At 42.2% G+C, this 14,282-nt stretch overlaps 1 protein-coding gene across 2 annotated transcripts in view; it reads left to right on the top strand.

Moving 5' to 3' along the window:
* The first annotated feature begins 2,720 nt into the window (after positions 1-2,720).
* The window catches only part of sh3pxd2ab (SH3 and PX domains 2Ab), a 63,688-nt gene continuing 52,126 nt past the window's right edge, over positions 2,721-14,282 (top strand). For both annotated transcript variants that reach the window (XM_050071521.1, XM_050071522.1), the window contains exons 1-2: positions 2,721-3,016; positions 7,300-7,380. In XM_050071521.1, the coding sequence (XP_049927478.1) occupies positions 2,945-3,016; positions 7,300-7,380 (153 nt within the window). In that variant the 5' untranslated portion in view covers positions 2,721-2,944. The remainder of the gene's footprint in view (positions 3,017-7,299; positions 7,381-14,282) is intronic.

The raw sequence follows: 14,282 nt of genomic DNA on the forward strand, positions 1-14,282 counted from the left end.
GTTAGTTGATGTACCGGAAGTTAGCTTGACGCTATTAGTTAGCTGTATCTGTTTCCTGAATCTCCTCGGCAGGACGTGCTTAGCGGCTCAGCCCCTCGGCTCTACCACGCATGCTACTTGTGTTCCTGCCGTAATGAAGGAGGGAAAAAATGGTAGAAGTTGTTTGTCCAGGCCCACATCATGTAATAAGGAGTCAGATGATTTGGGCTGACTGATCAGTTCAGCTAATTCAAAGTAATTAGGCAGTCATGGGTGGGGATTGTTATGAGCTAATCCAGTCTGATATAACAGATGATGATGACGTTATGATTTGCCATAAGGCTAGGTAATATGTGACACTTGGTGCTAGATTACCAAGAAAACCACTTAATAGTCTGAAGACTACCTTGAGTGTTACTTTTAGGACTTAATATGGCTCTCTGTTATATTTCTATCAAGAAAATATGGCCAAGTAAAATATTTTAGAAACTTTGGACCCTCAAACACATCAAGAACCCCTACTTTACTCCAATGACATGTTTAGTTACAATGGGACATTTGGTGTGGTCAAATGGGATCGTCATTTTTTAAAATGGATACATAAGTTCAGTCATTAATTCATTAAATCATTAATATAACGTGGCTATTTATTAAAAAATGTCAGACTTCTCTGTCATGCTTCCCCTGTTCTTTTGTTATTTCCTTGGTGCCATACTGTCTACAATGACATGCGTGTGTACACATGATGGCTATTTCTGGACTTATGTGGCTGACATGAACTCACTGCATCATTTTTTTCAAGTGACAAAAATACCCCTAAATATCTGCATTATAACAGAGTAGCACATATTAGCACAACTCGTGATTTTGTGGCACCTGGTAGCCATTGTCCCATTTTACCTGAATGCATTCTGCACTCACACAAAACCATTTCCCATGAAAAGTAAGGTGCACTGAGTAAATACTTTAATTATAAGTCAAACATTTAATCAATGGCGTAAGGTGGTTACGATGGGCCCTGGTGCACGCTATCATGCACATATCATCTCATACCATGATCAGAAACTTGACATTGGATAACATCAACGTACACATTACCCAGTTATCATCACTGCATATCTGTAACAAAAAATACCAAAGAAAATAAGAAATTATTTAATTTAACAACTTTAATTGTTGATTTAAAGACAGTAGTGATTTTTTCTTTATCTCAGGTGTGCCCATACTATTTATCTCAGACCAATAAAAATGATTGTTTCATGTAAAGCACATTTGTATTAACAATACAATAACATGTTTGGTAATTAGCTGCTTGAATATTTAATGAACCCAAGATGTAAAACCTTATTTGTCCAATTTTACCTGATGTTTGACTTCACACTGTATAAGGATTCATGTGGCCCATTATAATTCATGAATTCATGAGACCCACTCCTTTTTAGTTGTTGTGTCTTTCTGCATGAAATCTAGTACCCAGTAGTATAAAGCAATTTAAATAAGCCCACCTTTACAAGCTGCAGCATTAAAGCAATGGACACATTAATGCATCGATAATCATAACTCAATAATGTAACGTTTATTATTATGAAATTGGCCTTTCTACACAATGAGTACTTTGGGTGTATTTGATGCTAATATTTTTGTACTTATACTTAATAAAGATTTTGAATGCAAGACTTTTTTTTTTAATTTGTACTACTTTTACTTAAGTAAAAGATCTGAATACTGAATCCATAACTTAAAAATACATCAGATTTCACTAATTAACTTTTGTTTGGTCTCAGTAAGCACAGTATTCTAAAATTATGCATTGTACAATAATATTATAACATTATTATTTACTCAGTATAAGTTAAATCTGCCTAATAAATGTAGTGGGGTCTTTAAACTGCAAATAAAACAATCATAAAATGCATTATTTATTCTGTACAGGGTAGATCAATGTTTGTATAGCGCCCCCGTGTGGAATAATGATCAAAATATTATCCTCCTCTGGACCGCCATGGTCTCACCTCCTCCACTAGGAGGGAGCAGAGTCATTTGCCATCTGATACGATGAGTTTAAGTGCTGTCGGAAATCATAAGGTGACATATAAATGCACGGTAAAGCACATACATTTTATATGATATGATTGTTAAATGAGCAAAATGCATGTTCCTCTGTGTAGCTGTTCATGTTTGTTTAAGCATAAAGCTGCTTTCTTAAAGTTAAAAATACAGCATGTATACAGTCGACTATTTAGAGATTATTGTCCTAAAGGTGTATTAAAAGCAAGTAAAACTTCAAATGTCAGTGCATGTGAGAATGATGCTTTTATTTTCCTTCTTTGCATCTGGTTTTTATTTAAAAAATAAAGGCAACCTACCACAAAAGTTTGTTTTGTGTAGCATTTGGTGGGAAGTAGGAGGAACACTTGAATGCATTAATTCTCTCCATCCACTTTTTCCAGTGGGAAGGAAAATGTGCTTTTCATTATGCAGTCTATTTTTTTTTCCTTCAGATTCTCGATACTTTTCAGGGAATTTTGCACAATGTTACACACGACATGAGAAAAAGAAGTCTCAAACAGCTGGACTGTACTTCTTCTCAGGGTCCCTGTGTCCAGCCAGCTGCAGCGGGACCGCCCCGCACACACTCACACGCACTGCCCTCCTGTCCGTGCTGTGTCGCGGCAGTCCAGCCCCCCTTGAGGGAGGGGAAGCCGGATTGAACGCCAGTTTTATTGCGTTGTCATGTTTCACAAGAGTTCAGAAGCTCAGAGACCGCCTGATACCATCGTTTCATGGATGCACCCGAAGTCTGAGCGCGGAGGGGCTTTTTTTTCTCACCTTCTACCAACTTTGCAACTCCGCGTAAGGCTGTTCCCTTATGGTGTTTGGTTTTCAATACCGTTTTCATGGGTGAGAATCTTCTTCTGTAGCTTTTAGAGTATTTCTTGGTGCAAATCCAGTTAGGTCTGTGAAGATGCAGCTCCGTACGGTCCTTGACGTCAATGTTGTGGATGTCCAGAAGAGAAGGAATCCCTCCAAACACTATGTAAGTTGTCTAATCTTTATCTGGTACTTCACAAAAGTATGCTCCACTTTGGTAACCAGATCTTGACATTTCAGCCGTGAAAGCTGCTCTATGCATGGGGATGTTGCTGTGTTTGGTCCAAACTGAAACATCTCAACAACTATTGCATTGATCAGGCATTTTGTAGACATTTATGGTGGATCCAAGCGACTCTGGTGGCCCCTGACTTTTCCTCTGGTGCCATCATGAGCTTCATATTTGTGGCTTTGAGTGAAATGTGGCAGGATGTGTATCATCTGATGTGGTACTTAACTTCTCATCTGGCACCATCACTGGGTCAGAAGTTCAGTTTGCACAATATTTTGGCTTATGTTGGTTTATGACCTGCAAAACTAATAGTTCCATCAGCCTCAGCTGTGTGTGTGTTGAGGCAAACATTAGTAAGAAGATGGTGACCGTGATAAACATCATCTGCTAAACATCAGCATGTCACATCAGACATCAGCATTTAGTACACAGGATTGCTGTGCCTAAGATCAGCCTCGCAGAGCTGCTAACAACAACTGGAACACATGTAGTCATTCCTTTTGCAGTCAACAATATTGTCACCATGTTGTAAACTTATTATTAAAAGGAAGAAAGGGTCTTTGGTAAAGGGGTGTGTCTGTGTTTGACTGACAACAGCTGGCAGGCTGAGCCCTGACAGGGGAATGAGGGACAAAGTAAACACACTGAGGCTGTAGCCTGTAAGCCAGTAGTAAGGGCCACAGCAGCATCCAAATGTAGCAAAGTGATTTTTGCAGGTATGTTAACATGCAGCTGACCGGCTAATCTGCTAATATGGCCTGCAGACTGACATTAGCAGTGCACTTATGGAGAACTGGATATAGTGTAAAAAGAGTGGTGCATTTGGTGTCTGACTTATTTACAGAGCAGATATGTACGCTGCAGCAAGGGAACAAACATTCAATTTAATTTTAGTGAGAGTTTGGATTTTTATTGCAGATCAATACCAGCCCTAGTCACAAAAATAACACAACACCAAGCTGATGGCAGTTATGTAAATATGTAAAACACAAAACATACTCTCCCACACTCCACATAAAAACAGAAAAACATTCGACTGTGTGTTGGACACCCACTGAGAGGCTGCAGCAGCGGTATAAAACAGTTCAAACCTTTTCTCGCAATAGAATATAGAGGGTCATGCATGCCTGCGTACATGCAAAGTTCAAAGAGCTCCTTGACCACCTGAAAGCTACAGCTTGGTTTCCCTCAAGCTCATTCTTTAAGACACCACATTTTAGGTCGGGATCATATATTCTTTGCCACATAAAATACATGTTAGCTGAGAGGACTGTGTATACCAGTAGCTGTTTAAAATAGCAAGGGTCATATTTATCTAGTGTGCAGTAAGGAATGTGACATCCAAGTGTCTTCTATATGGGACGCAGGATTTAGTTCTGCTTTGGCCAGACAAATCACCATGAAAGCATCATCAGTAGGAACATTACTGATGGGACTTGGACATCTTGTCTATGAACATGAGGCAGCTGTGGATCAGGAAGTAGAGTGGGTTGTCCAAAAATCAACAGATCCATCCTTGGCTCATCTAGTCAAAGTATCCTTGAGCAAGATACTGAACCCTAAATTACGCCTGATGGCTGCTCCATCGATGTGTGAGGGTGTTAAAAGTAGAGTAGCAGGTGGCACCTTGTATGGTAGCCTCGGCCACCAGTGTGTGAATGTGTTCGTGAATATGACTCGTAGCGTAAAAAGCACTCTGAGTGGTCGGAAAAATAGAAAAGCGCTACACAATTGCAGGCCCACTTACCACATGACCACATGACCAAAGCTGTGTGGACAGACAGAAGGAAGCCCCCACCACCACACTAAAGGGGTATGAGTTTGATTTGTACATCTGAGCTAGATCTAAATACTTCCTGTTTGACCATCTTGACTTGAACTGACCATTGGATAGCCAGTGAAGAGATGCTTGCTTACATCATTACCCTTGAGACTTTGGAGGTACTCAACCACGTTGTCTGACTTGGCAAAGACGTCATCATCACCATTTAGCAGGAAGCAAGCATGCTGACAGTTTCTTTCCACCCATTTGAGGAAGAGTGTCAGCTCTAAGGTGAGGTCGTAAATGATTCATCAAAATCCCATTGGAGAATGTCATTGTACTCACGTCGCTCTAGTTCGAGGAGTTTGTTCAGCATCAATTGTTCCTGCGATGACGATCCTTCAAATCTGCACACCAATGTGTGACCCCTCTTCAGCCCAGGTTTTGCGCAGCACCTCTGGGCGGTCATAGATCACAGGGGAGCTTTAAATGACATCTGCAGATTCATCAGCTCCTCCGCATTTGTCAGGGATGACCAGTAGCATGGGGAAATGGAGACAGTGACGATAGTAGAGTATGTCTTGGAATGTCAACAGAGATTCAAGACTCTGAAGACACAGAGGATAGTCCTTCATGCTTGGTGTTATTTTACTGACTTAAGTAATCAGATCCAATGAGCCATGTGACATGTCTCAGAGGGGCTGCAAAAATCAATTAGTCCATCAGGTACAATTGGATTAATTAACCTGAGAGTTGGGATCAATTGCATCATCCATCTCCTGCTGAGAGACACTCCCCGAGGCCACAAAACATAGGGCACAGACTCTCCCTTGGGATGGAAGCCGGCGGTGAGGGTTGACGGGGAAGTCCCCAGGAGGGGAAAAGAGGGGGAAAAAAATAAAATCTCATTATCTATGAGCTAAGCAACTGAAAATGCTTATCCGGTTTGAGAGAGGAAAGAAGCAACCCTTTGTCTTTTGTCCCCACTGTTCAAGTGTGACTTCCTTCCAGGGACTCATGGCACTGGAGCCAGAGAGTGCATGGCAACTAATCCTTGTTTACATACATTGTCAGAGGGGGATCATTTCAGGAGAGATGAGATCCAACGGCAAGTCTTTACTTAGTGCAATTTGCTGCATAAACACGCTTGTTAAATTCAGACTTTAATATTTAAAGTAAAAATGCTGCTTGTCAGCTGTACGTGACCATGAGGCTCACATATACTGTTAATGTGTATTAATTTGTGTTAATGTGCTTTGAATCAGGAATGTAATCATGTTGCGTAAAATTGAAATAGGCTTATGCCACATCAGTTATGTTGCAACCATCATAATCAATTCCTGATGTTACACTAAGTGGCGCATTACACATTAACTAGCTCATAATAATGTGGTAATCTCCGATTGTTTTATGTTGCATAACTTCTATTGTCATGTTCAAACACAAGCATGGTTCATGGTTATGTTGGGGTGTATCTTGACCTCACTCACCCTCACTTTGAGCCATGCCGTTGCCTAAATTCAGAGTGTTTGGTCATGCTGTCTGTATCTAATTAGCGAGCTGCTGGAGCACTCGTTCTGCCTCGCTGCGCACTCTCTGTAATGAACTGTGCTCAGACTGAAGAGTGCATTTCAAACTAGTCACTGATGTCCTTGTAGATTGCCACCATATGTGTAAATGCTGCTTTGTAAACACTTTGTGCCATGCATGGGCTTAGATAGAAAATGCATTAGGTGCAGCCATCTGTTTCCCAAACCTCAGGGCGTGCACAATTGTTTATGGGTCCTTTGTTGGTGAGACAAAAAGAGAATATATTTTGGGAAAACTTCCGGCAACAGTGTGTTTTGTTCTGTGACTGACTGATGTCTGCCAAGGAAATGATATTCCCATCTCAGCTTCTGTGTGAGTAAACACTTGTGCGGTGTCATTATTCCTGGTGATAGATAGAAGCGCCGGAAGTTCTTGACATAATGGGAGCTTCATTTGTTTCCTCAGACAGTGGACTCAGGTAAACCTTGTAAAAGTAAACTGTTAAGTTGTTAGTTATGCAAGGCACTGAAATACAACTTTGTACATCATCAGAACAATCGTGTAAAGTTGTTGCAGACCAGAAACAAGAGCCTCATAGCTTTTTGCTATCATTACTGCAGGAAACTACTACAAAATGTTGCGTTCACTCAAAAACACAGATGTGATTCATTATAAATTCTTTTATTGCATAATACTTGAAATCCGCTGGCCCTCCCATTGACCCCTGATGTCTTTCCAATGTGTGACAGAAACAGACAAACTTAATGAGTTTATCTGACCTTTGACGACCTCTTGAAGTTAAGCCAGGAGGGAATGCAAGCACTTTGTGCCATTAGGGCGAGTCTGGCTAAGGCGGTGCCGCAGTGTCTTTGACAAAGCGATTTAGCTCCTAATGGGCCTCTTTTGTTTGTGCTTCTCTCACTAGGTGTACCTCATCAACGTCACTTACTCGGACTCCACTTCCCATGTCATCTACAGGAGATACAGCAAGTTCTTTGACCTGCAGGTATGTTACACTAAAGCTGTCGTTTAACAGTGCTCCGTAGTTGTTCTAAAATCACTGTGCCACATATGTCCCAAGCTGTCGTCTCTTACTTGCTGAGTAACCAAGCTACACTGTGACAAAAACAATGCTGCTAGCAATTGACAGCATAGCGAAAGTGAAGTGAGCATAATAGGCTTCACATAAAACATGCAAGCTTGCTAAAATAACATTGTCAACTTAAGCTCCTTAAGAACGTTGGTGTAGTTTGTCTTCTTTGGATGGAGATAAACGCTGTGTGGATTGGGCGGCAGTAATGACAGGTATTTCTCTAAGGAAACATGAGGACACAATGGCTTCCCTGGCTGCTCAAACATGAATCTCTCTAGGTTCTTTTTGTTTCTTTGGCCGGCATTTTTGTGGTGTTCTTCTGACTGTTATTATCCTGGCAAATGATGGATGATTCAGGCTTTGGTTGGCGGTCTTGAGCGCTGCGTCCTATATGACAATAGGTGACTAACTGGTGCAGTGTTATTGAAATTGTAATGTTGTCACAGCTGTGTGTTTATAGAGTATTTTACAATGGCTTCAAACATATCTTAGTCAGTTATATTTAAGGACCGGACCCATCTGTTTTATGATTAACTAAGTACTTCTACTGTCACTTACTACATGAGCAGCATAGCATTCAAATTGGGTGTTGAAAATGGCCTGGATACTAAACTCTATGAGGTCAGTTTGACCTTTTGGTCACGTCTTTCTGTTCAGCTGCTGGAAGGCGGCATGCTTACTGAAAGGTTTCATTTAAGACTACTGGAGCCGGATTGGAAAAAGGGAAATGCGGGGGAAATCCAGTCAGCAGATGCAGGAAGAAAACACGACCTCAATCAGAAAACAGCATGGGGCAACGTTATATCCCAGGATTCTTTTAAGGGCTCCAGTTGCCTCCAGTGAAATTTCTGCATTTCTTTAACTGTGACTCAAGACAACAAATGGTTGAGTTGTATACAGTTTGTTTTAAGAATGACTGAAACATCTTAGCAGCCTAAGCAACAGTGTGAGGGGTGTAAACCTAAACCAGTGCATACCTTATCAAGCATTTTTCTAGTACTGTAAAAGACTCTTGTCTCTGGCTCTTCTCTGATAACTCTTTCTGCCAGACTGCACTCTCCAGCGCTGTGGCTCTGGTGGGCTGGCTGTATTGGAGGCAGCAGAGGAAACCCTTTGTTCTCTGGTCTCTTGCTAATAGCCAGGAAAATTCTGCCCTGGTCTGTTTGATGGAAACAGAGCTTCTCTCCTGTCTCTGTAAACATTAGTCTTGTCCATAGATCCCTGCTGCCGGGGTGTGTTTGTCTGGCCACGGTAATCCGTGAAGAACAACAGTCTGCAGCTGTCCATACAGAATTGGGTGGGGATGGCGTGTTTTATTTGTCCTTATATGAACATAGTCATATAGGTGAAAGATGAAGTTTCAAGCGTGGAGCACACTGTTGCAGTCTATGGTTAGTGTTGGACTGAGCAGGTGTTAAAAAAGATGAAAGCATCTTCTCACTAGCAGGTAAGATAGCAAGGAAAAAGGTTCGTAAAAAACCCAAGTACTGAAACTTTCTTTGCAGCTAGTGAGATCTGCAGTAAGCAAGGACCATTTTCAGAATGCACTGGATGAAACAAGGAGGAAGCTGTGGTCAGGAAAGGGTTGGGGGTTGGGGTAATGAACAGTTTTGGTGTTTTGGATTTAAAGACTGGAAGGAAGATGCTTTCCCTTGGAAGTTTAGATACACCGGCCATTTAATAACTGCATGTCTCCTTTTGGTTTCAACCCTTCTGACTCTACCTATACTCTCCTTTTCTGTATTAAAATATTTGTCTTTTCTCCAGGCAGAAACTGAGCTTTTGTTTGTGTCTCTGCCAAACTGACACCTACAATCTTTCCCCAGCTCTGCACAGCTCTCTGTCTTCACAGCACAATTGCGTGTTTTATGCTCACTAGAAGCTGACAGAGGAAAAAAAAAATGCATTTGACACCCTTGGCCTGACAAATGTGACCATGATCTAATCAGATAACCATTAATTCGGAGTTCAGAGAAGCTAAGTAAGGTCAGAGAACAAGAAACGCCTTTTAAGAAGCGGCTAATCATTATTATGTCCAACATCAGCTAGCACTGTACAACTGGTCATATGAAACCCCTCGTCAACAACAGGCAGCTTAGCTGTTTGTCTGTTAGAGATGAGGTATCCATCTTCGCTGCCAAATGGATGTCCAGAAGTGCACTCTCTGCTAATGTTTCAAACCCCACCAGTGCGCATAACTCATAACTGCTCCTCTGGGAAGCAATTATCGTAAATTATCTTCACACCAGATTCCTTTTCTCTTCATCTTTTTTGCTGACCCTAAAGTGAAGTCTTTGTAATGCATGTGCAGAGTTAAACACATCGATTCCTCCTTTCAAAGATGTTTGTTTTCATGCTGAATACTGCTGAGCCTGAGCTCCACCAAATGCTGTTTCTTGAGTCAAAGGGAAACGTTGCTGATCCGCATATGTTTGACGTGAGCAGGATCGGTCAGTGTGTCAAACAGAGTTTACCGTCAGACAGAAGGGAGTGAACCCCCCACCCCCTCTCCACACCCTTCAACCACAGCGGACAGAGCGCATGGGTCATGGCATTCCTCAGGGGGATTGTGGAGTGTGCAAGCTGGCTTGGTTTCCTTCTGGACCAAAACTTCTCCAAAAATCCCTTAGTCGTCATTATTTTTGGATTGAGGAATTGGAGCAGGGTCAGCTCTACTCTGTCTGCATTATAATTTGTCTGGCCTACATTCCTCACACAGGATGGAACTCTAACAAGATTAGTTTTCTCAAAAAGCTGTTGTTAAACCTGGAATACTTTGCAGGAATATGATGGGACATAAAGTAATGGCTGAGAATAGTCTGAAGTTAAAGATAATTTAGGAGAGTACGCCACTGATTTAGCATTTCACGACTGCAGTATACCAGTAGCCCTTTTTACACTGCCTGTTCAAGGTGGGAATGTTGTGCTGTTATCCCACTTCCCTGTTCAGTATAAAAGGTACGAACACGGAATGGGGTTGCAGAGTTCTGCCTTTAAGCCGGCAGCGGAGGTAGTAACAGAGCCGATTTGACGTTTGTGTAAAAAGTGTGGGCCTGCAAAACAGGATGGGTGTGACATTTTGAAGACATGTTACGTGTGCGACCTACAAGTAGGGGATTTAAAAAGAAGCTGATAGCAGTTAGCGGCTAACTCAAAGAAGAAGAACAGTAACGTAAAATGTCCGTGAATTTGAGAGACATTGAGGCTCCTTACCTTTTGAGCAGAGGATGAGATCAGCTGCCATATAACAGGAACAGTAAATCGTTGTTATTGCCATCATTGGAGAGTGCGGCTTGATATGTACTATGTATGTTGTGTTGTGTTACACGTCATGCCTGTCATGCCCGTCACGCCCTTTTTGCTTCCAGAATCCTGGAATGCTATCTAAAATCACACTCTGTAGTGGCATTATGCTTGCATAGTTTGGTTCTATGTAGAAAACTAATGCCCCGTGTCCACCAAAGTGTTCTTTTCCAGCAGAAAATGCCAGGCGTACCTCAGAAATCACCCAGCTGGGAGTGTTTGAGAGCACTTTGGAGGCATGGCATTTTTTCAGTTGCGTCTGGTTGCTATAATACTGAATATTCGCGGAAGTAAACATGTTGGCACCGGGTAGAGTACTTGCTCTGGATGGGGGGAAGGGTGAAGCATGCAGGGAGAGAGGATGGACCCACTGGATTGTGTGGGTGATGAGAGGAAACACAATATATAAAGATATACAGTATATTAGATATACAGATTTCTTCTCCATTGTTGTTGTGCAGCACTTGTACATGTAGGATGTAACGGTTAAGCTTCACAGTATGTGTCCCTCTTCCACTGCGACTGAATGGCTGAACTGACAGTGACCAGCGTTTTTACCCAAGGTTGAACATTTTTCAACTCTGTGCACCTCGTCAAGTGGCGTAAATATGCGGCACTCCCATTGCAAAGCACTACAAAAATACGTCGACCCAAGATAAAACGTTTGCTTGCGGGATCCCTGTGTACAAAGAGCTGTAGTGGGACTCATGTTCAACAGACTTTTAAATAAAGGTATCAAAATTGATGCAGCAGAACCAGAAGTAAAGTCTTTTTATTCCACACACTCTTATTCCTGGGCGGCACGTTGGTATGGTGGTTAGCACTGTCGCCTCACAGCAAGAGGGTTCCTGTTTCGATCCCAGGAGGGAGCCCTTCTGTGCAGAGTTTGCATGCTCTCCCCATGTCAGCATGGGTTTTCTCCGGGTACTCCAGCTTCCTCCCACAGTCCAAAGACATGCAGGTTAATTGGTGACTCTAAATTGCCCGTAGGTGTGAATGTGAGCATGAATGGTTGTCTGTCTCTATGTGTCAGCCCTGTGATAGTCTAGCGACCTGTCAAGGGTGTACCCTGCCTCTCACCCAATGTCAGCTGCGATAGGCTCCTGGCGCCCCTCAAGAGGATAAGCGGTTACGAAGATGGATGGATTCTTATTCCTTGTCATAACCTGACGCCTACATTACCCACAATGTAGCTCGATCACCGAGAGTTCAGTCCAGTTGCGGCTAAAGTAGCCTCGACCTTCTAACCTCAAGCAGAGATGAGGAGCGGGATCACTTCATTTAATTGACCATTTAAACTCAATTGACATTACTTGAGGCAGTTTTTTAGACTTCACACAGACCCCTCAAGAACCATGAAGGGCTTTGTGCAACTTTTCTTTCACATATGTAAACATACTATTTTGTAATATCAGTTGAGTTCTCTTTCATAGTGAATAAACTGATTATAGTCAATGAATCCCATGTGTTGTGTGATAAACAAAGATTAGCACACCTCTCGATGTTGCAATAATTTGTTTGTACCAGAGGAGGCATAAATGTGTTTATATCACTTGTTTCTAATAATGATGACCATGCAGCTTTTTTAAAACATGTTTCGGACCAAGGCAGCTGTTGCATCATAACCTGTCTGCAGTAAACAACTGTCAAGTAGATGTCAAAACACAACCCGGAGATGGAATCAGATTGTTTTCCCACTCAAACATTCCTGCAAACTCCCCCCTGTCTGAGATTCCTCTCAGAACAGTTTCTTTGTCTTGCTGCACAGTGCAGTGTCTCTTTGTCTGTCCCTCCCTCTCCACTCCTGTGGGTGCACTAAAGTTTAAATGCTTCAAATGATTATCATTACAGTGTACAGAAGCTGTTTGGGTTCCTCCCGTCGCCATAATTCATGTCCACGGCATCACAATGCCAAAATAGAGATGATTGACTGTGATGATTGTCTTTCTCTGGCATTTATCCACTACACTGATTATGAAGTGTGTAAAAAAAAAAAAAAGAGACTGGGAAATGGGATGACATCATAGCACCTGTTGCTACATGGTTCATTTTCCCAGTGGGAACACTTGGCTGACACTGCAGCGTAACACACTGAAGGATCCTGTGCAGGGTTTACGAAAACAGTATAGAGTAAATACAGCAGTAAGTCCCCGAAGCATGTGAATTAAAGGTACATGAAATGTGAGAAATGTTTCCCTCAGTTTTGTTCCAAGTTGTCCGGCCGTTGCCATAGAAACGGCTTTCACACCTGTCCTGTGGAGCTGTGAGTGTACGCAGGCAGGTCCCACAGGGGATGATGTCATCATCGCTTCTGGATGAGACGCCTCTCTGTCAGCGAGGTGGTTTTCTGAAGGTGCTGAGTGAACACTCCCATCTTAGAGGGAGTAAACGGCTACGTCCAGCTGGGAGGCTGATAACATGACGAGTGTGCAGCTCGGTGTGTCACACAAACAATACAGCTGCCAGTGTTACAAAAACAGGGGTTTTTGGAAATTACAGCCTTTTATTCTGAAGAAACAGTCTGGTTTGTATTCATATTTGATGTCTTGCCTTTTCACTTTTAGAAGCGTAAAACTCTAAGATTTTACCATGTCGTGTTTGTGTGCAGGTGTGGTTAACCAGAGCTGTTCTTTCAATACTCAGCCCTTTTTACTTCAGCCCCTAAAACACAAATAATGGCAGCCCTCTTCAAAAAGGAACCATTTCTTGTTAGCTGTCTGTATTTCGGAGGCAGGGGGAAAATCCCATGCCCTGAGAGAAATTTAGGGATTTAGCAAAGGCAGCAGATGAGTGCAAGAAAGGAAAAAACCACAAGAAGAGAAACCAAACCACCTCTTACTGCTGAAGTCCTACAAACAACTCTTGCACGCCCAGACATAGTGGATCCCACTTTACCCCTCAGGCTCGAATCTGTTTGTCCACCTGGTTCTTTTTGGCTCGTTTTTTACACCAAAACTAGTCTCCCGGTCTCCTCCTCCCAGTTGAGTGTGGTTAAGCTTGACGCTCCCAGTCTTTGCTGTTTAACAGAGCACATCTGGAACAAGGCAAAGCAGAACGAATGAAAGGCGGGGCTGCATCTGGATATCGAGCACGCCGTTACTGTACGATGCTCTGATGTGCGTTTTATGGTATTGTGATTTATTCAAAGAGGAAACCAGAAACTCTTGTCTATGATACAGACACATGCAGACACATCCCGTACACATTCGCAGTGCTTGTTTTTTTTTTCAGCTCTCAACTAAACAGCATCGTGCATCATTTACAGGTATACATGAAGTAGACACATGCTGAGACAATTAAACACTGCTGCTATGCATAGGAGGAAATAATTCCAAGCTTTCACCATAAAAGCCTTAACACAGCTTGCTTTGTATCTATTTTCTCCGCCTGTTGCACCTCACATCCCTTAATACATCAATCCTGTAAATGCCTCGATGCATCAAAATGTTAATTATCTCCTCTGATGTCCTTTAAAGCTCCTTAACTACAACTTGCTTTTGATTATTTCTCAG

This window comes from Epinephelus moara, chromosome 19 (assembly GCF_006386435.1).
Source record: "Epinephelus moara isolate mb chromosome 19, YSFRI_EMoa_1.0, whole genome shotgun sequence".
NCBI lineage: Eukaryota > Metazoa > Chordata > Actinopteri > Perciformes > Serranidae > Epinephelus > Epinephelus moara.